The sequence below is a fragment of the Henckelia pumila genome, chromosome 2 (assembly GCF_033568475.1).
Source record: "Henckelia pumila isolate YLH828 chromosome 2, ASM3356847v2, whole genome shotgun sequence".
In the NCBI taxonomy this organism is placed as follows: domain Eukaryota; kingdom Viridiplantae; phylum Streptophyta; class Magnoliopsida; order Lamiales; family Gesneriaceae; genus Henckelia; species Henckelia pumila.
Window position 1 is genome coordinate 149,140,268 of NC_133121.1, and position 26,090 is coordinate 149,166,357.

At 35.7% G+C, this 26,090-nt stretch overlaps 1 protein-coding gene across 1 annotated transcript; it reads left to right on the forward strand.

Moving 5' to 3' along the window:
* Positions 1-5,149: 5,149 nt before the first annotated feature.
* Positions 5,150-7,948, forward strand: LOC140884836 (uncharacterized). Its single transcript, XM_073291711.1, has 2 exons — positions 5,150-5,460; positions 7,557-7,948. The coding sequence occupies exons 1-2, from the start codon at positions 5,295-5,297 to the stop codon at positions 7,742-7,744; spliced, it is 354 nt and encodes a 117-aa protein (XP_073147812.1). The 5' UTR covers positions 5,150-5,294; the 3' UTR covers positions 7,745-7,948.
* The last annotated feature ends 18,142 nt before the right edge of the window (positions 7,949-26,090 follow it).

Below are 26,090 nucleotides of genomic sequence, written 5' to 3' on the forward strand. Positions count from 1 at the left end.
CCGGATCACCCCAACCCGTCTCTACTTGTGGCCCATTTGGATTGGCTCGTTTAGGCCCGTATCCAAATGAGCCATTAAAATCCCAACCCAATCCATCCTATCACGGATTGCGGGCTAGGCAAGCCAACCCGCCGAAAATTTTTGTAAAAAAAGAAAAAAAAATATAAATAATAAAACTAGTATTTGAAATTGGAAAAAAATATATTAATAATTTTACACGATAACAAATAATAAATGTCACAATCAAACAAACATATCAAATTTTGATGTTAGCTATTATATTTTGTACAAACAATCACATATCCAAATAGTATAAATAACATAAGTAGATGTTTAACCATAAAAAAATACAAATGTCAAATATTAAAAACATATTAAATACTATTTATAAATTTTCAAAAAAAAAAGAAAAAATTAAAATGAGTGTTTTTATGCCATTATTTTTAAAAAAAATTGAATTTTTTTATGAAGGGACGAGTTGGCCCGACGGGCATGGCGCGTTTTGACAAGTCTAGTCCCACACACACAAGGGCGGACCCAAGTTCAAGCCCACCCGGGCTTTAGCTCGGGTGGGCCCGAAATTTTTTTAAATTTTGTATATAAAATTTTGAATAATTTTGGTTTAATTTGGTGGTAGCCCGGGTAGTTTAATTCAAAATATTAAATGATGCAAAAGTTTATAATTTTAGCTCGAGTAGATTAAAAATCTTGGGTCCGCCATTGCACACACACTTAAAAATTGGGTTATAACCCATTATGAAGGTTGATCTCGACATATTTGCTAAAGACGGTCCTCCCATCATGTCCCTAGCCAACAACTTTGTGCAAGTGAAACTCGAAATAGTAGATTCTCGAATAATCATTTCTTATTCATAATCCCTTATATATATATATATATATATATATATATATATATATCAAATAATTTAGGTTGTGTTTGAATTAATAAATTTCAAATTCATATATTTCAAATATATTAAAAAATATTTTTAATTTATTGTTAAAAAATAAGATCATAAATTTCATATACATTATTAAATGTTTATATAATATTAAATATTAATTCAAAATAGGTTTTAAGTTCACCCACTAATGTCTTCATTCGAGATCCACACTAGATTGTGCTAATAATATGTATAAATAAGTAAGGTTTCATTCTAAATTCACTCTACGCACCTTGAGCTAATAATGTGCTTATTAGATCTTTTTCTTTTTGAACCAATGTGTTTGTGAGATTTAATCTATTGTTTTATTCTAAACAATATAACTATAATCGAAATCCATGAATTTAAGATTTAATCTATCGTTTCGAATGACATAATGAACTTAAAATCCATTCAAAATTAATATGAAATATTATATAAAAAATGTGAATTTAAAGTTTATGATCTTATTTTTTTAAACAACAAAAATACATTTAAATACACATTTTTATCCAAACACAACCTTAAATTTATCATGTAAACTTGGAATCAATCTGGACGTCAAAACAAAAAACCTTTTATGCTTGAATGTGACGGGGGAAATTTGATTCGGTTTTCTCAATTTTATCCACCTGATTTCTTCTTGATGGAGTTAATTCATCTTGAGCATCAACTTTATAACTTTATTTTTGGCATGCAAGTAACGATCTGTTCCCTAAAGCTGCGGGAATTATCGAGCTTGCTAAAATGATGTTCCAATCGAAGAAATATCGATTATATCATTTGGTATATTTATTTTGAAAGTTAACATTGTTATTACTCGTTGCAATTGTTACCGTATAAAGAGTGTTTCAACAATAAAAATAATCAAAATATCACCTCCTAATCGGTTGGGAGATGATGTGTTATATGATGTTTTGATACCATAAAGCGTGATGTGTTTGATACAGTTGATATTGAAACTATTATTCAATATTTTCAAGCTATAAAATTTCTTATTGTGTTATTTTAAAAACATATGAAGTTGGTATATGACTTATTATATACTTTGTATTGTAATAATTATTTTAATTTATTGAATACGCTCCTTCTCGTTGAAAATCCTAAGTAGGCCACTAATCCCACCCCATAGTTTAAATTTAAAAAGGTGATTGTTGGACAATTTGTTCCAAATATAGAAGTCAAATTTCTACAACAAGTCAAACCGGCCAAAAATGTGAAAGAAATGTTGACCCACCCAAATCATGACACGTAAACACCACTGATTAAAGCCAAAAAGTTTATAAAATGAAATGAAATCTTAACTGACATCTTAATATTATAAATTATTACTCCAAAGTAGATGACATACAATTTTAGTTTCTTAGTAGATCAAATTAAGTGAATTCAATTATATCAATTATTTATCATGTAAATGAACTACAAATTCGGAAGCCATTGTATGATTAAGTCAACAAATATGAATTCAACACGTCCACTGCTGTCACATAGTTATAAAACATTTGAAAAATAAAACGCATGTTTACCAAAACATAGCTAAATTAATCTAGAGACGAGTTAGGAAGAAAATCCAGCATCATGAATGAGTAATCGAACTTTTTGTAGTGATTCTTCATTGAATCACCTACTAACTGGCAACTAATGACATGCATTAAACTTATTTAAAGCATAAATATTAAACAGAGAAAAACGTGCGAAAACATAACCCATAATTTGTTGGAAATTGTATTATTGAATGAATTACAATTGAAATGGGCTTGAAAGAGTTTGAATTGATTAACCCAAATTGTTTGTAAAAGCCTTGTCCAAAGTGTTACAAAATTCAAAATTTTGGTGAAATAAATTGGAGGAAAATGGGGAAATGGTAGTCCCACATTGGAACAACTCCAATTTGTTGTTCACCTTAATTAGTCCAACATTGGACTATGGGATTGGGCCCTTAGGGCACCGGATGTTTTGTAAAAGGGCAAGACGCTAGTCGATGCAACAAACACGCGCGCGGCCGGCCAGCTCGGCGTGGTGTGGTGTGGTCTTCTGATCCGATTATTCTTTTTGAATAAAATTTATTTAAAATAATATTTTATTATTTTATTGAGTATGCCCGAACGGTAAATTATTACCGCGCAGCACCTCACCATGCGAGACAGTGAGTTCAAAACGGCACGCACCTTCTGCAGAATGAACAGTCACGACTGTTTCTAACATTTTTCTGTCATGGGTTGCATCCTTACGCCTTAAAACGTGTTGTTTCGTGTATAACACTATATATATGGTGGTTATAACATAGAAATGAGATACAGAAACATCTGATAACATACATTTCAGATTTATGATTCTCAAAATCTCTCCCTCACTTTCTCAAAGAAAAGTAAAAAGCATATTTTCGTTTGTTGAAGTTCGTGATATTTGCTGTGCTGCTATATCACGATCGAAAGTCGTTGTATCTTAGAGACGATTGCCGCTAACATTTAGCACTTGGAACGGGCAATTTCGTCTTGCGAATAGAGAGTTTCTCTCGCCTCGACTGTGTTCATTATTGTCGCTGTTATTGTTGCTGCTGTTTAAACGAGGTTTTCAGAATTCGGAATACACCCTTCTAACATAATTTACATATCAGCTTAGTACATGAGTTCAAGGCTTAATACTGTAGTGATACAACCATATCGAAACAACTAGAAAGTAAACATTATACAGCTATATCGAATCATGCTGTATAAAATATCCCCTGTAGGCTCCTGCTCCCTAGTCCTGCCTCGAACTACCGACTCTATCCATCCTGCGACCTGCCCCGTGGAATGGGGTGTCCAAGATAACAACTAGGACGTGAGCGCTGACGTTCAGTACATAAACATGAGTAAACATATGTATATGATGCATGCAACCGTGATGACTGGTAAATGGTCATCTGATAAGTCATGCTCAGTACAGGCGCCACATGAGTGCTGTAACCTCACAGATCAACCTCTGGGTACAACCACACTCGTCTAGTACACTAGAGTAGTCAGACATACATGTCCCCACCGTCGCGGTACTCTCAGTGATAGACTAACAAGTATAGAGCTGAGCGGGCTCTATAATCAGGTATAACAAGGTATAGGCTCAACGTGTATATGCACATGACATATGAATATGGAAAACGATAAATCATATATCATGCCATATAATAATGCCAAATAAATGCAACATATAAACATGTATAACCGCTGGCAATCTCAGTCAATGTGTACGTATCTTTAGGCTAGTTCAAGTCTTAGTAGGATCCTAGGTTTCAAGCCTATATTCAAAAGTTCACCGTATCACTACACAAGTTCTATAAGCCTTAACTAAACTAATAAGTACTCCCAAAACTTAAATAGATTTTCGGACCATACCTTTGTCCGTAGTAAGCCCTTTGGAGTCGCTAGTCCCGGATGACTATAACCATACCTTGGTTATTCCAGAACTTCTATAATAACCGATAGGGCCCTCAAGTGTATATCTCACACTATATAAATGAAGAAGGAAACTCAAAAATTCGTAATTCAAAATGAATTCTGAAGACCCCTATTTATAAAAAAATTTCCAGTCAAGTTCGGATCCTCCGAACTCGAGTTCGGATCGTCCGATCCAACTCATAGCTTGCATGTGAAACACGTCGAGTTCGGACCGTCCGATCTCCACTTCGGATCGTCCGAAGTGTCCTATGCTTGACACGTCAAAAACCATGGCTGAGTAATCCTGCCTGCTTGGCATAAGGGAGTTCGGACCGTCCGATCTTGGTTCGGATCGTCCGATCGTCCCTTAACTCCGAAGTCTTCAAGGCACAATCGGAGCCCCCGGACTGGTGAGTTCGGATCGTGCGAAGTCCTCTTAGGACCGTCCGATCTGGCCCAAATATTGGAAGCCCAAATCTTAATTCTGAAGTCCAATTAAGCCCCCGAATTGGTGAATTACTAACTTTTAATCACGTTTAACATATTATTATCTTAAAATGTGTTCTGAGTTATTACACTTTTTATTTCATATCAAGAGAAAAATAAACGATCATTAGATCAAAATAAAACTCACTATAATCTAAAGATCTCGACCGATCTAACATAGAATTTGGCGATGAATGGGCAAAAGGGCGGATATGTGGAAAAACCAAACATGAGAAATGTAGCACGTGTCAAAATTGAAATAAAGAGGGGGATGGGGCAGACGCATAATGTGACGGGTGGGTGACATTAAAAAACCTTTCCAAGTGGCGTAACGGCTAAAAGCATCACTTTACTACAAACTCAGGAAATCCCTCCCACACCAAATAACTGAAAACAAAAACCTTTTTTTCTTCTACTTCTTCTTTCTCTCTCACACACTCCAGTGTGTGCCGGTGCGTGTCTTGGTTCCTGCATGCAGTCAGGTCTGGCGGGGTTGAAGGTGGTGCTGAGTCGGCTCGGCGGCGGGAATCGGCGGAGGAAGGTGAAGATTAGGGTGATGGAGTGGTGGCGGAAGGTGGTGTTCCCGATCAAGAGGGCTTGGTCGGCGGTCTTCTCTCGTGTCAAGGAACGTGAAAAAGGTAACCTCCTCTGTTCTTCTCCCACCTCTTTCAAACGTTTTCCTCGGATCAATTGAATTATTTTCAACTGCAGGTATATGTATGTTTAATTATTCGCGATCTTCGAATTAACGTAAATTTGATTTAGCCAGATTTTTTTAAAAAAACTTTGTTCTTCTTTTTCCTTTTCCGTCGGTTGCTTTTCTCGTGATTTTCTTCTATCTCGAAGTTCAAATGTGTTTTGTTCATTTATTGAATTGGAGAAATTGTTTTCTTTTAATTACTCGAGTAATAATTAATTCGGACCCTTTTTAGAAAATAATAATTCAAAAAATTTGGACCAGTTAGTACTCTTTTCAATTAATAAATCTTATTAATTTTAATTATGATAAGTCATACGATAATTATTAATTTACGACTTTAACCATTATTAGATCAAATAATTAAATACAATATCTTATGTTTCAACATTTAATTAGTTCTAAGAATGAATTACATATCGTTTGCAGATATGACTCTGATTCATCTACTTTGATGATGTTTGGATTTGTTGGAATTTCACCTAAGAGGGATTTGGGAACCCTTGAGTTTATTGCTATTTGCTCACATAAAAATGGCATAATGTTAGCATTTGGTTGATTTTGGTCAGCATCCACTTTATGCACTCTTTTTAACCATTGAAAAATTTCATATTTGAGGCACTAAAGATGGTTTGGGAATTCAGTTCCCTATCGTTTTCGCATTTTATATTCTTAATTTATCCAAAGGTTCGCCTTTTTGGGACTCAACCTTCCACTAAGTTCGTTCCACTCTAACACACTAAAGTGGGAAGATGGAACTAGACGCATCTTTATTTTATGTTTTTGTTTCTAGAATTATGCTTTATTGATTATTTGTTTTGTGTGTTGAGATAAATGATGATGTGTCCTTGAAACAAATTTAATACTGATATACTTGAGAAGTGTTGTTGTTCATATTATATTATCATGAGTACATTTAGGAGATACAAAGGTATTGAGGAATAATACACACACACACATATATGTATGTATGTATGCATGTGTATATGAGTATATGACTTTGAGCAGAGGTGGACCTACAGGAGAGTGAAAGAGGCAGCCAAACCAACTTCATTTCCTAATCCTTCTGTAGATTTATGTTTTTTTTTATGTACTACATATATTTGCAAAAGCATGATTTCACTGTTTTATTTTCACCACAATAGCCTAAAATCCGGGGTTCTGCAGTTAGGCTAAGGGAGTCAAAATATGAGTTTTATGTGGGGTATACACTCGTGGCTCTTTATTGTGCACATGAGAGAGAGATACGATAACTCATTTATAACCCAGTCAAACACAAATGATATGTCCACTGCTGATGAAGTGTTATAGTAACTTTGTTTAGAAAAACCTGGTACATTGAAGTGGACTAGAACAATTGGATAAGATTGATTTTTCTCTGTAAAAAAATAAAAAAAGCAGTGGATGTTACCAGAAAGGAATAATTTCAGTGAAGCCAAAGGAATCCAATTCCTATGAATCTTTTTTCCTATAGGAAAAGCGCAATAAAGTGAGTGGAATTTGTTTCATTGTCTTTTGATACTTTTTTGCCAATTTCAAAGCATGGCCAGATGTTCCCAAGCTCGGAATCTGATTTGTTTAACGCTCTTATAGTTGCATTGATGCATATATCTTCTTAAAAAGAAGAATTGAGTTATGGTTTTGGCTAAATTGCATTTTGACCCACAACGACAGCAAAACTGATCTGAAAACCTTGAGGAAAACGATAGGATAAATTTGTTATGATGTTTAATGATTGGACGAAACTGATGTATCCGATGCATATAGTTAGAAGTTTATTCATTTTTTGTAGTAAGAATCAGAAATACAAGTACCAAACGCTAACAGTTTTTCGGCTTATTGAAACATTTAATCTGATGAGGTTTTTAGCCCTTTTGCGACTGCGCAGGACCTAATACATAACATAACTATCATTGCATGGAAGGGCTTTAACTATTTGGTCCTAGATTTAAGAACTTTGGGTCCCTGTTGGTAGGCTTCTTGATTTTTCTTGAATAATTGAATGACTCTTTTCTCCATTTTCATTGATTTCTTCAGGTGTTGGGCTTCTGAAACTTCGTGATGACATTCAAACTTGTGGATATGAGGATGTGCAGGTTATGTGGGAAATGTTGAGGACAGAATCAGAAGTAACATCACTGCAAGCTAAGCGCAAGCACCGTTGGTTCTGGAAGAATTTTGGCCCATCTTCTCCCCAAATCAAACTTGATAAAGAAACACCCTAATGTACCAGTTACAATGCGAATACCCTTCTCATACTTACCAGACCGGTATAGTGCTTTACATTTTGGTGAAGTGTGTATGTACTGGTACAATTATACAGAACTCTGTCTATGCACTTCACAGTTGCACCAACCTTGAGCTTGTAAATATACATTTCTTAAAAATAAGCCATTTGTAACTATGCAAAAATGTTTTACTGGTTAACAGAGTCTCGTGATTCGCTACACTGTTCTTAAGAGTCAAATCACTGAGTACGAGTCATACTGGACATGTTCGAATAAAATGGAAAAAAATAGTATCAACTGTTGCATCATTGATGCTCTGGATGTTTACTGGGTCCCACTCCCACCAGCACCGAGACTTAGAGCATCCACGATGCAGGGTGTTAATAACACCCAATAACATCTTTTACATCATCAAAAAGCATGGCTTCACCGTTAATAACACATATCTCTTTCATCCACATTTTTTTATATATTAATACTCGTTATTTATGGGTCTCATAATCCATTCAATCATATTAAATTTTTTCATATTAAATAAATACATTTTACATTTGTTTTACAATATTTAAATTATTATTATTTTTTAAAAAAATAATCCTACTTTTTAAAAAATAATTTTATTAATTTTAAAAATAATATTAATATTTTATTAATTCGAATTTAATTAATATATTTATTAATTGTTATTTTATTTGTTTTACAATTGTATTTTTTCAAATTAATTCGAAATTAATTAAAAAAATTGTAAATAAAAAAATTAAAAAAAAATGCAAACACTAGCCGTTTAATCTAGAATAGATTTGTTTTTTTAAAAAAATTAAATAGATTAAAAAAAAGGGTGAATTGGTGTTTAGTCCCTAAATCCAAAAGCAAATTCAGAATCAGTCCCTTGTCAGAAAAAAATTGTTTGCACTCCCTGGGCCCACATTATTTTTTTCGGATAAAATTAAGTACGAAACATTGAAAATATGGTACAAATACAAGATATTTGAGCACTAATTGTTCAAGATCGAGTACAAAAAATATAATTTTGAGTATAAAATCTAAACATCTTTATTAATGTGAACTTGCAATATGTGTTTGAGTACTCAAAACTCATATATTTGTACCATTTCTAACACACTGGGTACTCAAAAATCATATATTTGTACCATATTTTCAATGTTTTATACCGATTTTCATCCAAATAAGATAAATGTGTTATTAATACTAATATTTTTAATACTCGAAAATCATATATTTATACTAGATCTAACACATTTTATACTCAAATATCATGTATTTGTACCATATTTTTTATGTTTTGTACCAAATTTTATCCGAAACAAAACATGTGGGCCTAGAGAGTTTAAACAAAGTTTTTTTCTGACAGGGACTGATTACCAATTTAAGTTTAGATTTGGGGACTGAATTATAAATTACCGTTAAAAAAAGAGCAAATTGGTGATAAATTCCCAAACCCAAACTTGACTTTGCCCTAGCTCCCTACCCATAAGATTCTTTGCAATAGCTCCCTAGGACCACAAAACTTGAATATTTAATTGTTTAATTCTTGTAATGGATTTATGCTTTTTTTTGCTTAAAATCTAAAGACTTTATGCTAAAATCTGAAGATTTTGTGCTTATTCATTACAAAGAATTATCCGTAAAAATGGTATCAGAGCCTTAGGTTAATTATTCAAACATAATATTATTCGTTAATTCATGCTTTTCTTTGTTGAGGAGAAGATTTTTTTTTTAAAGATGACTTCAAACGAAGGTTTGAATCAAGAGGATTTTATTCATATGAAATCCTATAAACAAGTTAATCTATTCACAATAGATTACTTACAACAGGTTGTGATTAATGCTCTTAATTTTGAAGAGATAAAGAAAAATGATTTCTAACTCTCAATTTTTAGAGATTACCCCAGATTCCTCTAAACTCTCCGGAGATCTTAGAGAAATTCAAAAGACGGTACAATATTACAGCAATCAGCTGTATGAAATACCTCGGCAAATTGAAGAAATCCTTAAGAAACAAGAAGAAATTCTTGGAAACCTAAAGGATCTTAAAAATAAAATCATAAATCTAGAACACACTTCGGGTTCTAGAAAAGGAAATACAGGAGGAAGGTTACCACTCTCATTTGGTACCGAACCTTTGTTACATCAGAAAGGTAAAACCAAAATGGTCCAAAAACCTTTAACCAATGATGAAATAATGATTAATCTTATAAAAGCAGTATCATAGAAAAACACTATCTGATAACTACTTTAGAAAAATTAAATCTCTAGGATCTACAAGATCTTGTGGATTTTTTTGCGAATCTCAAAGTAGTAGATCTAAAAATAAATTCCCCTAAGGGTAAACAACCCATAGGGAATCCCCCAAGATATGTGGTTAAAACAAAAGAACCACATAGTGAGTTCCAGGTTGGAGAAAATTCACATCCAGCAGGAACCAGATCGAGAATGAGTAAAATTCCACTCCATCAAACTCCTTACGGAAAAACTGTTTTAGATCCAATACATCCTTACGGGGTTATGTTAAACCTTGATGTTTTGGACTTTAAAAACAAAGAAGATCTTATAGATGATTGGACGTCAGCTATGAGAATAGCAGCATGGACATTAGATCTCAATAAAGAAGGATTCATTAAACTTCTAGAAATGAGTCTAATGGGATCTGTTAAGATCGCATGGGAGATGACTATGCAAGAAACTAAGGAATCAATCTTAGCAGGAGAATCCCTCAGCGAGATTGGAGAAAGAATGACCACCCTATTTAAAGCACAATTCATAGGGGTAGACTATTTCAATAATCAAGATACAAAGAAAAAGAGAAGATATACTCAAGCTCTTTATAGCCTCGAGTTACATGATATCTGCTTAGTTGATGAATACATTATGTTATTCACTAAATACAGATGGAATTCGGGAGTCGAGAAAAATATAAATATTCAGCTATTTTTGCAAAAATGCCAAGTCTCTGGAGAGAAATGCTGATTAAAGAATATGTTCCAGGCAATCTTGATACATTGGCAAGACGTGCCTCCTTTTTGAAAGGAAAATTAGCAAAATGGTGCCATATGACAACATTACAGAAGAACTACAAGAAAATAAGGGGTATAGATAAGCGTACACCTTTGTGTTGTAGAGAAAATGATCTTCCAACGATCATTAGAAACAGATCACAGGGATTTAAAAGGAAGAAATTCAAAAATAATCCCTATAATAAAAAAATAAAAAGTTCTTGGAAACCAAGAACATTTTGGTCCAAACAAAAGGCCAGATCCTATAGATCAGGTAGAAGAAGTGGACCTACAAGAACATACCCAGCAACATGCTCATCACAAAGCAGGGGAAGAACACCATCAAGAAGAACTTTCAGAAGAACTCATACAAGAGCAAGTGAAAGTTTCAAGGATTGCAACTGCTGGACATATGGAGCAAGATGACATATATCTACAAATTGTCCAGAAAACGAGAAAAAAGGAGTTAAACTCTTTGAAGCAACACCAGATATGGATGATGCGGTCTTCTTTCAAGATCTAGTCCAAGTATATCAATTTGAGGATATCCCCTCAGATGAAAGCATATACGAAGAAGAGATATTGTTTAGTCGAGAAGTTTCTGAAGATGAATCAGAATCAGAATCAGAGTAAAGAGGAAGTGTTTCGCCATGAAACACATGAAAGTTTGGCTGGGTTCTTTAGTCAAACCACGATATCTCATAATATGGTCCAAAGGATTATGAGAGAAAATCCAACATTACAGAAGTACTAAGGATTTTCGGCAGGACAAGTTGAAAGAGTCTTAGGAAACCTAGGGCTAAGACAAAGAAGACATAATTTGATTTATAAGGTACCAGAAGGGAAATGACGATCCCTATGGAATTAACCAGTAATCAAATTGAAATGCAGTTAATTCCCTTTGAAGAAATTCGAGAAAAATTATAGAAATTAAAAGCAGAAGTAGCAAAGACAATGTCTTGGATTCATATTGGAGCAATCCAGATTATGATCAAGGCTACTTTTAAAGAGGGAATAGATTCACCCATATATATCGTAGTCTGCGATAAAAGAATGAGGAATATACAAGATGCGGTTCTAGGAACCATCTCGGGAAATTTATGTGCAGAAAAAATTGTGGGAGTTATTTATCCAAGAATAGCCTACAATTTAGCTGATAGAGATTTTAGTCGAGCCTTGACTTTGCATCAAAACTTCAAGGAAAAAAGACTAATGAAGGAAGGTAATAGGCCATATTCTATTACGTATCAAATTTCATGTGCTCTTTCTAATACTCACCATTCTGAATTATTTATTAGAAATGAGTTCATTGAAATTCCAAAGATCTTTGGGAAAGTTGCTCAAGCAATATACCCAAAAAGAATCGAGTTTTCTTTAATTCAGGAAACAGACATTCAAATTCAAGACAGACCGGTTCTATACAGAGACCTTAAAATAGAACCCCGAAGGTTATCTTTCCAAGGAGACAAAATGACAAGCAGGAGATGGGACAAATCTCTTATTCAAGAAATTCCACCAGAAGAAAAAGAGTTTTCTATAATAGAAAAACTTAGATCTCCAGAAGGATGGAAAAAAGTGAAAAAAGTATTCGAAATTACAAGTCATCGGAACTTGTTTTCTTGTAACTCGATTTACTATTTGGAATAACAGGAAAAAGAAACTTATCAAGGAGTGATAAATATTGGAGAATTGAAAGTTCAAATCTGGGAAATTCCAGGAAAAAAAATGGATCAACTCATTCTTGGTCTAGAATTCCTGGAGGACCATAAACCATGGAAACGCCTTGAAAAAGGAATAGATTTCATGGCAAAAGAAAAGACTTGGAGGATTCAATAAGAATTCTACGAAATGGAAAACCAAAAGAATTGGATAAGGGACAATCCCTTAATCAGATTCGAAAACTCTGTTCACAGACAGAGGAAGAAGCAACAGTTGAAATTAGTAAGTCATGAACATGATTTACTAGAACGCATTGAAGAAGTAGAAATGAGTAACCATACTCTACCTTCTGAGGCCTTAGGGAAACTAAAGGTAAATAGTCTTAATCGGATTACTGAGTTACAACACAGTCTGTTAAAAATGGCGGGGCCATTTAGTAATCCCTTTAAAAAATGACAACAAGTCCTTTCTCCATATACATTCCGATAGGGATGTTATATGAACAATACAAGGCTGAGTATTTTGCAGCTTATATTGACTCGGGAGCAAGAATTTGTACAGCAAAAAGAGGAGTCTTCCTTGAAGAATGTGAAGAGGAATTGCCAAAAATTTCTGGACGAGATTTCTCTCTCAGAATTTTAATTCTTTGCAAAGGAATAAAACAAGCAGAGATCCTTATGGGAGGTGCAGGTCAAACACCTTGGTACAAGGTAAAAACACCACCAATCTATTTCCATGATACAGATGCTGATATCCTGTTAGGAAATAACTTCTTACAAATGTTTAAGAAGTACACACAAGACAATGAGTCAAGAAGACTTATGTTCACTACAATTTGTGATCATAAAATTATCGTTCAAAGACTCAAGGTTGCTTTTTATCGATAATTGTCGATAATATTTCGCAGCCAGCGTGGTGATAAAGGACAACTTTTTCACCCAAAAATGAAAGATCCAAGAAGGTTTGGAGAAACCATGTTGAAAATAACAACAAAACAAGAACTCCAAACAGAGGATATGGAGCTTCTCAAGGTAACTCTAAATCACAGAGATATAGAGTTAGAGAATAAAGTATCCCTTGAAGATGTCAAAAAGAGGCTCAAAGAAAGTTACAACGAGCATCCTTTGGCATGGTGGGATAGAAATCAACTCAAAGCCAGTCTTACTCTAAAGGAAGGCAAAGAGTATGAATTCGTCAGATATAAGTCTATCCCGATGAACATAACTGATCAAAGGGATATGAGAATGATTATCAAGGAACATTTGAACTTTGGTTTAATCAAAAAAGGAGTTTCACCATATAGCAGCCCAGGTTTTCTGGTTAGAAATAATGGTGAAATAAAAAGAGGGAAACCCAGGCTAGTTATTAACTACCAAGGTATTAATAAAATTCTGGAGTTTGACGGATAATTCATACCGAGTAGAGAACACCTAATTAGCTGTGTACGAAATGCTAGAGTGTTCTCAAAATTTGATTGTAATTCTGGATTTTACCAGATTCGAATGGAAGAAGGAAGTAAGAAATTCACAGCCTTCTCTACTCCACAAGGACATTATATTTGGGAAGTTATGCCTATGGGATTAGCTAATGCACCCCAGATATTTCAAAGAAAGATGGATAACCTTTTTAAAGATTATTTCAACTTTATGTTTGTTTATATTGATGATATTCTTATAGCATCAAAAAATATAGACGAACACGTTAAACACTTAGAGATTTTCTCTAAAATTTGTAAATAAAAAGAACTAGTTTTATCTGAAAAGAAAGCAGTCATAGCAATGAGGAAAATTGAATTCCTCGGTATTGAGATTGATGAAACTCGAATAATTCTACAACCCCATATTGTGGAAAAGGTAAAGAATTTTCCAGATAAACTTAAAGATGTAAAACAACTCCAGAGTTTTCTTGGAGTAGTTAATTTTGCAGGGATGTTCATTAACAATCTAGCAATGTACAGAAAGATGTTCAGTCCTTTGTTAAAAAAAGATGCTAGGTTTATATGGACCGATGACCATACTAAAGGGGTAAACTAATTAAAAGAGATATGTAAGAATCTCCCAAAAATGGTTATACCCGTTGATGAAGATGATCTGGTATTATTTACGGATGCCAGTGATGATTGGTGGGCAGCAGTCCTTACCAAGATCACTCCAGATGGGGAAATACCATGCAGATACTGTAGCGGTCTTTTTTTCAGAATCTGAGGCCATTAGATGACATATCAACGAGAAGGAATTTTATGCAGTTAAAAGGGCTTTTGAAAAATGGCCATTATTTTTACTTGCTAAAAAATTCACTCTGAAGGTTATAACACCCAGGTAAAAGCTTTCCTAAAAAATAAGATTGAATCTAAACCTGAGAAAGCTAGGTTATTAAGATGGCAAGCATTATGTCAAAATTATATTTTTGATATTGTTATTATTAAATCTCATGAAAATATTCTTGCAGATTTCTTAACAAGAGATGGAAGGCAGTGACGTGGATTCTATCATGAAAATGCAGAGGCATCTCAGGGAACACCTTGGGTTGCTTCAAAACGAGTTCAACCAGTTAGCCATTAATGCTGAAATGGCCGGCAGGTTACAACAAGCTGATCGGATCAAAGTATTTAATCGAATTACAGGATGTATGCAAGCTCAAACACAACTATGTGCTGCTATTCAAGGGCCAATTATGAAGGCTATAGAGAAACCATTGGTTTCTCATAAACAAGATATGCTAAAACCATTGGTTTTACAAGAACAAGAAATACAACCACCGGTTGTGAAATAAGATGTTGAGGAATCTAAAACTCAAGAAACAAGTGCTAATCTATCATCAGCCTTTGATGATTTGGATGAAGCAACAATTGATGAGGATAACTCATCAAGTCAACCCTCCGCCTCTGGGGTAAAAGAGGAAGAGATCAATCTTGAAAGAGTGGGTGCCCGGTTAGCCGACTTGTGGCTAAGGGCTTTTATGACCCTATGTAAAACAATCTTTTGTTTAATATAATTTACACTTTTATAATGGCATTGACTTTATCTTTCTTCATATTGTTATATTATGATATACTATTGTTGTTTTGATAAAGACCTTGAATATACTATAGTGTATGTAAGATGTGGTAGCACATGGGGATGGCTATCATGAAACACATCTTATAGTCACTGTATATTCTAAACAGTTCCTAGTCAATTGAGCCGTCCGCAAATAAGATTGAGACTAGCATTTGCGATGCCGAGTACCACGTTTCATTGGTATGGAACATAGATATGTTCAAAGCATGCAAATGGATATTCATATGATGAATGATCGAACTACCCTATTCGGACTTTCCAAGTGGTTATCACTTATCGAGTGGATAAAGTCCGCGGTTTTGGTTGTACATCATTAGTCCTTATTACTTAAAACATCATTGAGACTCTATATGCTAGTACTATACTTTGACTCGTTTACCGACTCTATTGGGGTCATCAGGTGTCGGGATTGGGTACAGTTACGACACATATAGGAGTCGATGCTTTGTTATCAAGGATTCACCACATACTTGCGAGTGTGGATATCCTATGCGATCTGAGGAGATATTAGTGTGACGAATCTCTGGCCAGAGTACATGATGTGTTTTAGGTTACTTGGTGTTCCTAGTAACACATGCGATGTCACTAATAGATCTCCAAGATGTTATGCATAGTTATCGAATCTCGAACGACCCTCGATGCACCAATGGTTGTTGATTCGATCGGGATATTTGGTTGAAGGGACCGTACTGTACGCTAACCAAAATCTACTGGTTCTTGCAGACACTATCAGTAATACCTAGGGAATCATGGGGCGATGTTGCTAGGCGCTCTTACCATGATTCGATGGGTAAGTCGGAAATTGTTGTTCCGAGTCACAAGGATTTGTGAGCCCACGGCTAGCTGTATTCCTGAACCATTGAGGGTTACATAAGTAATGGATTACTAAAACCCCGTAGAGATAGTTAAATTTAAAGAGTTAAATTTAATGAAAGAGAAGTTGAACTTCTTAATTAAAAGGGAATGAGATTTTCTAAAATGACATAGGGATGGGCATTTTTGGAAATCACTGAATTCGGATTCAGAAAAATTATCTTGACTCTAAAAGATGCAGAAATGGTTTCTGTGCACATTGGTAAAATCAGTTTATCAATCGGAGTCACGATAAATTTTATATTAATTTCTATAACAACAGGCTTGGCTTGTTGGGCTTAAGTTATGGATTGTGGGCTTTAAGGAGTTAGAGTCCTAATACAATTATAACCAAAAATTATCTATAAATAGAGGTGTTGGGTTCGAAAATTACACACATTGAATACTGAAATTTTCGAAATTCACTCTATACTATTCAAGAGGATTTTTCGAAAATTCCTCTGTTCCTTTGGAGAAAATTCGGCTTGTGATTTTTGTGAAAAATTACAAATCGAATTAACAGATCATATCTGTTTATTCTCTACGTAAAACTTCTGATTGATTTCTAGTGCAGTCAATCAAAGGGTTTCTGTTTTTCATTCGTGGACTTAATTCCGGAGTTAGATCGTGATTGTCATCGGTTCCCGGGATTTACAAAAAAAGCAGATTAAATTCTGTTGGAGTCCACGATCAAGCCTTTGCTTGACGAGGTAAAAATTTAATTGTGATTTTATTTTTACTTGAACAAATTTAATCGTAAAAGTTTTTGATACCCATATATGGAATCGTTCCATATAATAAAATAAAATTTTAAACTTCCGCTGCACCGGGTATCAATTCTTAATTGATCTGAACACCGTTTTCCAACAGTGGTATCAAAGCCAGGTAGCTCAGATCAAACGATTAAATTAATCGATTGTACAAAATTTTTAAGCCTCGGTTTTTTGAAACAAAACGAAAATTTAAAATTGAATTTTAATGGGCATATCGGGCAGCGACGGGCTGCCCGGGATTGTCCCGGGCAGCCCGAAAAAATTATTTTTTAATTTTTAATTAAAATTTTAATTTTTTGAAATTCTAGTTTTTGATCCGATCGAAAATTGTTTTTGATTGGTTCACGAGGCATCGGATCGAATTGTTCGAGTCCGAAAATTTTAAAATTGATTTTTGGATAAATTTGAATTTTTGGAAAATTTATAAATTTTATCCGTTAAATTAAATTTTATAAAATTAATTATTTTGGTACAATTGATGATAAGATATGATCTTATGGATGGATAAGATAAAATATGATTTTATCTTTTAAATTATGATGCCTTTGCATGTTTATCCAATTATTTAATTATTGAATTAATTAATGGATAAAGGATGATCGATTGTCATGACCAATGTTTTAGGTGTATGTTAGGTAATTTACATTTGTCTTATTGTTGTTGAATTTTATTAATGAGCTTGGTTTATAGCCCAATATGATTGTCATATGTAATAAAAGTGGGCCTGGTTTATGGCCCGTTCCCACCCCTAAAAATGTATCCCATATTTGTCATCAAAATTTATTGTAAATTTGTTAGACTTAGTGGGAGACAAAGATTTGAAAAAATGGTGCGCCCAGCAGACAATCAAGACCGAAGAAATGTAAATTGGAAGCACAATGTAATAGGATTGCATTGCATACTTGCATATCACCTAGGATTGGACTTAGACTCGTGATTGGCAACCACGGGTCGATTAGTTAATGGGATCGATCATCCTTAAATAATATATGATATTATTGATGTATGCATGTTTAGACTAAATTGTATGAATCCCGCAAGCATACATAAATTGCATGATGAGACAAATTTTCAAAATTAAAATCTCTCATTTTAAATATGATTTAAAATTGATATCAAGATTAATAAAAGGGAATTTAAATATTGTTTAAATATTCCTACCTTCCATCAACGATCAATGTATGAGATGCTACCCGCGGATACGGTTCGGCTCATATTATTGGGGGGCCCGTTCGTCGGAAAGCTGTACATTAGATCGACACATATTGTAAGTTGGATGGAACTCCCATGGGATTGGCTCATATTATTGGGGATCCACATGGCGACCGTCCATCACAACTTAATATTGATGGGTTATCTTGACATGTCACAATAAACGGCGTCATATTATTGGGCCCTTATTGGACATGAGGTAAAAACATGGGGGTTACTTTGGAAGTAATTGGGCTCTACCTTTTGAAAATTATGGTTGGCTGATATTATTCGGGATCATGATTTGTCAATTGGACTCCATGTTCTCACTAAGGAAAACAGTTTCCCGTTTTCACTAGAGGATAGTGAAATCGTTAAAATAGTGGGAGTGTAATTCATAAAATTAAAATTCGCCATATTTTATGTCTTAGTAAATTAATTAAACAATCATTGATTATTGTCTGTTTTCTTTTCAGTATACTATTACAATGACTTCTCGCAATCCACTGTTTTCAATTCTCGAACAAAACAAATTGACTGGCGCAAACTATACGGAATGGTTCCGTAAGTTGAAAATTATTCTTAATTCGGAAAAAGCTTTCTACGTGTTAGAGAAGCCGCCTCCGAAGGAAGCCCCGGCTAATACAAGTCCGAAAGAGTTGACCAAACTTGATTTATGGTGGGACCATGATATCAAGGCCAAATGCTACATGCAGGCTTCGATTTCTGATGAGCTTCAAAGGAGATTCGAGGATACCGTGAATGCTGCTGACATTCACAAGAACCTCAAGGAACTCTTTGGAGCACAGTTAAGGTCGGAGAGGTATGCCACCGTCAGAGAGCTCATGACGAGCCGCATGCGAGATGGGACTTCGGTCCGTGAGCATGGGGTGCGCATGATTGGGCTCATTGAAAAGTTGGTAACACTCGACTTGAATTTGGAGCATGAACTTAGCGCGGACTTGTTGCTTCTATCACTTCCTTCATCGTTTGACGGTTTTGTGATGAACTTCAATATGAACAAGATAGAGGCCACCCTTGAAGAGATGGTCAATATGCTTGTCACATATGAAGCCACACTAAAGAAGGATAAACCGGTACTCTTGTTTGGCTCCTCTTCTAACTCTAAGAAAGGACCAAGTGGAAAGGGTAAGAAACGTTCTGCCCCGCCCAAGAATATTGTACCAAATAAGAAGGGAAAGGCCAAGGTTTCAAATGGGATAAAAGATAAAAACGTTTGCCATTACTGCAAGAAACCCGGTCATTGGAAACGTAACTGCAAGGAATAACTCGAACAGTTGCGAACTGCAAAGGGTATGTTTTACATTGAAATAAATGTTTCACTTAATACTTCTTCTTGGATATTGGATACCGGATGTGGATCTCACATTTGCAATGATTTGCAGGTGATGACAAGAAGTCGTAAGCTAAGGATAGGTGAGACCCAGCTAAGGCTCGGGAATGGTTCTAGAGTCGAAGCCAAAGCTATAGGAGACATTTATTTAGTTTTGCAGAACAATTTTAAGTTATTTTTTAGAGATGTTTTATATGTTCTGGATTTGGTCAAAAACATTATATCTATTTCTATGTTTGATAGAGATGGTTTTTCTTGCAATTTTGTAAATGGGATTTGCAATATTTACAAGAATGAATGTTTGATTGGAAATGGAAAACTTGAAAACGATCTATATAGCTTAAAATTAAAAGACGTTCCAATTAATTATGTTGATAAACCGGTAACAACAATTAAAAGAAAAAACGATAGTCAAAACCCGGCAAACCTTTGGCATCCTAGGCTAGGTCATATTTCCTCAAGGAGGATGAACAAGCTAGTGGGAGAGGGCATGTTTGATATGTCTGATATTAACTCTCTACCTACTTGTGAGTCCTGCCTAAAGGGAAAAATGACTAAATCTCCTTTCAAAGGGAAACCTGAGCGTAGTCAAAATCTGTTGGATTTGATCCATACAGATGTTTGCGGTCCATTTAGGATTGGTACTAAATGTGGCAACACCTACTTCTATATCTTTACCGATGATCATTCTAGGTATGTGTATTTATATTTAATGAAATATAAGTCTGAAGAATTTGAAAGGTTCAAAGAATTCAAGGCTGAAGTAGAAAACAAACTAGGTAAAAGTATTAAGGCACTTCGATCGGATCGAGGTGGAGAATACTTAAGTACCGAGTTTTTGGACTATCTAAAATAGAATGGGATTCTCTCTCAGTGGACTCCTCTGATGACACCTCAGCTGAATGGTGTTTCGGAGCGTCGCAATCGAACTTTGTTGGACATGGTTTGATCCATGATGAGCTTCACTGAGCTCCCACCTTTGTTTTGGGGCTACGCGCTTGAAACGGCGGTATTGTTGTTAAACAACGTCCATACTAAAGCAGTAGATAAAACACCATACGAGTTATGGAATGGCAAAGCTCCTAAGTATTCGTACTTGAGGATTTGGGGATGTCCTGCTTACGTGAAGCAGACAGTGGAAGATAAGTTGGATAGTCAATCCACCTTATGTTATTTTGTAGGGTATCCGAAGAATTCAATCGGATATTATTTCTATCATCCTGCTGAAACAAAAGTGTTTGTTTCAAGGAATGCCACCTTCTTGGAGAAGGAGTTCTTATTGGATAAGAAAGGCAAGATGATGGAACTCGAAGAAATTCGAGAAGAACCCGAGATACAAAATAGCGATCCTACACCTCAAGAATCATCACAAGACACGCCTATTACTAGGAGATCCGAGAGGACTTCTAGGCCTCCTATTAGATATGGTCTTCTTCTTGAAGGGGATCAAAGTGAACCCGACATTGGATGTGATCCAAGAAACTTCAAGGAAGCAATTTCTGATGCGGATTCGAATTTATGGCTTGAAGCTATGCAATCGGAAATAGACTCGATGCATTCTAACCAAGTTTGGTCTTTAGTAGATCCTCCCGATGAAATTTTTCCAATTGGATGCAAATGGATCTACAAGAGAAAGCTTGGGCCTGATGGAAAGATATTGACCTACAAGGCACGATTGGTAGCAAAAGGTTATACTCAAAGACAAGGAGTTGACTATGATGAAACTTTTTTACCAGTCGCAATGTTCAAGTCCATAAGAATCCTTATTGCCATAGCAGCATGGTATGACTATGAGATATGACAAATGGATGTAGAGACTGCATTTCTTAATGGAAACAGTAAGGAAGAGATCTATATGATGCAGCCTGAGGGATACACATCCATGGGAAGCGAGCATAAGGTATGCAAGCTTCAGAGATCAATCTATGGTCTCAAACAAGCATCAAGAAGTTGGAACCAGAAATTTGATGAAACGATAAAGGATTTTGGTTTTATCAAGAACCCGGAGGAACCATGCGTGTACAAGAAAGTAGTTAAGAATGCGGTAACATTCTTAGTACTTTATGTTGATGACATCCTACTCATGGGGAATGATGTAGGGATGTTGCAGTCAACAAAGATATGGTTATCAGGTAGATTCTAGATGAAGGATTTAGGTGAGGCATCCTATATTCTAGGAATTCAGATCTATAGAGATAGATCTAAAAGAATGATAGGACTCACTCAATCAACCTACATTGACACCATATTGAAAAGGTTTTCTATGGATAAGTCCAAGAGAGGACATCTACCTATGTGTCATGGAGTTTCTCTATCCAAGTCTATGTGTCCCAAGACTGACGAAGAGATAGAGAAGATGACACACGTGCCATATGCGTCAGCCATAGGTAGTATCATGTATGTGATGATATCTACCAGACCGGATGTGGCCTATGCTCTGAGCGTCACGAGCAGATACCAAGCCAATTCCGGTAAAATGCATTGGAAAGCCGTGAAGGATATTCTTAAGTACTTGCGAAGGACTAAGAATTTATTCATGGTTTATGGAGGGAGAGAATTGAAGTTGGAAGGCTATACCGACTCTAGCTTCCAAAGTGACGTGGATGACTCGAAATCAACCTCTGGATTTGTATTCGTGCTCAATGGCGGTGCTGTCTCTTGGAATAGTTTCAAGCAGGACACCACAGCGGATTCCACCACTGAGGCAGAATACATTGCAGCATCAGCTGCTGCTAAAGAGGCGGTTTGGATAAGGAAATTCATCCAAGAGTTGGGTGTAATTCCTGAAGCTGTTGGTCCAGTTCCGGTGTACTGTGACAACACGGGTGCCATTGCTCAGGCAAAGGAACCAAGGTCTCATCAGAAGTCCAAACACGTACTGAGGAAATACCACATCATCCGGGAGATCGTGAAAAAAGGAGACATCAGTGTCGAGAGAGTGGCCTCTACAGACAATATCGCTGATCCGCTTACTAAGCCCTTGCCAGGATCATTGTTTGACAAACATCGCGAAGCAATGGGATTACGTAGTATGACTAGTTGGCTTTAGGGCAAGTGGGAGATTGAAAGAGTGGGTGCCCGGTTAGCCAACTTGTGGCTAACGGCTTTTATGACTCTATGTAAAACAATCTTTTGTTTAATATAATTTACACTTTTATAATGGCATTGACTTTATCTTTCTTCATATTGTTATATTATGAAATACTATTGTTGTTTTGATAAAGACCTTGAATATACTATAGTGTATGTAAGATGTGGTAGCACATGGGGATGGCTATCATGAAACACATCTTATAGTCACTGTATATTCTAAACAGTTCCTAGTCAATTGAGCCGTCCGCAAATAAGGATAAGGATCGCTCGAGATTGAGACTAGCATTTGCGATGCCGAGTACCACGTTTCATTGGTATGGAACATAGATATGTTCAAAGCATGCAAATGGATATTCATATGATGAATGATCGAACTACCCTATTCGGACTTTCCAAGTGGTTATCACTTATCGAGTGGATAAAGTCCGCGGTTTTGGTTGTACACCATTAGTCCTTATTACTTGAAACATCATTGAGACTCTATATGTGAAAGAGTGGGTGCCCGGTGAGCCAACTTGTGGCTAAGGGCTTTTATGACTCTATGTATAAACAATCTTTTGTTTAATATAATTTACACTTTTATAATGGCGTTTACTTTATCTTTTATCATATTATTATGTTGTGACATACTATAAGATGTTTAGATGAAGACCTTGAATATACTATAGTGTATGTAAGATGTGGTGGCACATGGGGATGGCTATCATGAAACACATCTTATAGTCACTGTATATTCTAAACAGTTCCTAGTCGATTGAGCCGTCCGTTAATAAGGATAAGGATCGCTCGAGATAGAGACTAGCATTTGCGATGCCGAGTACCACGTTTCATTGGTATGGAACATAGAGATGTTCAAAGCATGCAAATGGATATTCATACGATGAATGATCGAACTACCCTATCCGGAATTTCCAAGTGGTTATCACTTATCGAGTGGATAAAGTCCGCGGTTTTGGTTGTACACCATTAGTCCTTACTATGCAAATGGATATTCATACGATGAATGATCGAACTACCCTATCCGGAATTTCCAAGTGGTTATCACTTATCGAGTGGATAAAGTCCGCGGTTTTGGTTGTACACCATTAGTCCTTACTACTTGAAACATCATTGAGACTCTATATGCTAGTACTGTACTTTGACTCGTTTACCGAATCTATTGGGGTCATCAGGTGTCGAAATTGGGTACAGTTATGACACATATAGGAGTCGATGCTTTGTTGTCAAGGATTCACCACATACTTGATAGTGTGGATATCCTATGCAATCTGAGGAGATATTAGTGTGACGAATCTCTGGCCAGAGTACATGATGTGTTTTAAGAAATGGTTTCTTAGTAGCACATGTGATGTCACTATTTGATCTTCAAGATGCATTGCATAGTTATCGAATCTCGAACGACTCTCGATTTACCAATAGTTGTTGATTCGATCGGGATATATGGATGAAGGGACCGTACTGTACGCTAACCAAAATCTATTGGTTCTTGCAGGCACTATCAGTGATACCTAGGGAATCATGGGGCGATGTTGCTAGGCGCTCTTACCATGATTCGATGGGCAAGTCGGAAATTGTTGTTCCGAGTCACAAGGAGTTGTGAGCCCACGGCTAGCTGTATCCCTGAACCATTGAGGGTCACACAAGTAATGGATTTTTAATCTCCGTTGAGATAATTAAATTTAAATAGTTAAATTTAGTGAATAAAAAAGTGGGACTTCTTATTTAAGAGTAGAGGGAGTAAGATTTCCTAAAATGACATAGAGATGGGCATTTTTGGAAATCACTGAATTTGGATTCAAAAAATTTATCTTGACTTTAAAAGATGCAGAAATGGTTTCTGTGCACATTGGTGAAATTGGTTTATCAATCTGAGTCACGATGAATTTTATATTAATTTCTGAACATGCGGGCTTTGCTTGTCAGGCTTGAACTTATGACTAATGGGCCCTAAGCTGTTTGCAGCCCACATTATAAATAAGTTATTGCAGTACAGAAATTATACAACAGAGGTCACAAAATTTTCGAAAACCCTAGCTGTTTTCTCTCTAGTGGCCGCCGCCCCCCTCCTCTCTCTGTTCAAAAATTCCAGCCTGTGAATTTCGAATTTGCAGTCTGGTTTAACGGATCAAATTCGTTAATTCTCTTCGTAGAAACTTCTGATAGATTTTCTAGTGCAATCTATCAGAGGGATTAAACTTCTGTTCGTGGACCTGATTGAAGAATTGTTCGTCCATCAGTTCCTGGGATATACAACAAGAGCAGAGTAATCTGTTGGTGTCCATAATCTCGTTTCGAGATTTCAAGGTAAAAATTTAATTGTTATTTAATTTTTACACGCATAATTTAATCATAAAGTTTTGATACCCATGATATGGAATCGTTCCATATAAAATTTTAAAACCTTCCGCTGCACCGGGTATCAATTCTGATTGATCTGATCACCGTTCTCCAACAATATGCTAGTACTATACTTTGACTCGTTTACCGACTCTATTGGGGTCATCAGGTGTTGGGATTGGGTACAGTTACGACACATATAGGAGTCGATGCTTTGTTGTCAAGGATTCACCACATACTTGCGAGTGTGGATATCCTATGCGATCTGAGGAGATATTAGTGTGACGAATCTCTGGCCAGAGTACATGATGTGTTTTAGGTTACTTGGTGTTCCTAGTAACACATGCGATGTCACTAATAGATCTCCAAGATGTTATGCATAGTTATCGAATCTCGAACGACTCTCGATGCACCAATGGTTGTTGATTCGATCCCGATATTTGGTTGAAGGGACCGTACTGTACGCTAAACAAAATCTACTGGTTCTTGCAGGCACTATCAGTAATACCTAGGGAATCATGGGGCGATGTTGCTAGGCGCTCTTACCATGATTCGATGGGTAAGTCGGAAATTGTTGTTCCGAGTCACAAGGATTTGTGAGCCCACGGCTAGCTGTATTCCTGAACCATTGAGGGTTACATAAGTAATGGATTACTAAAACCCCGTAGAGATAGTTAAATTTAAAGAGTTAAATTTAATGAAAGAGAAGTTGGACTTCTTAATTAAAAGGGAATGGGATTTTCTAAAATGACATAGGGATGGGCATTTTTGGAAATCACTGAATTCGGATTCAGAAAAATTATCTTGACTCTAAAAGATGCAGAAATGGTTTCTGTGCACATTGGTAAAATCCGTTTATCAATCGGAGTCACGATAAATTTTATATTAATTTCTATAACAACAGGCTTGGCTTGTTGGGCTTAAGTTATGGATTGTGGGATTTAAGGAGTTAGAGTCCTAATACAATTATAACCAGAAATTATCTATAAATAGAGGTGTTGGGTTCGAAAA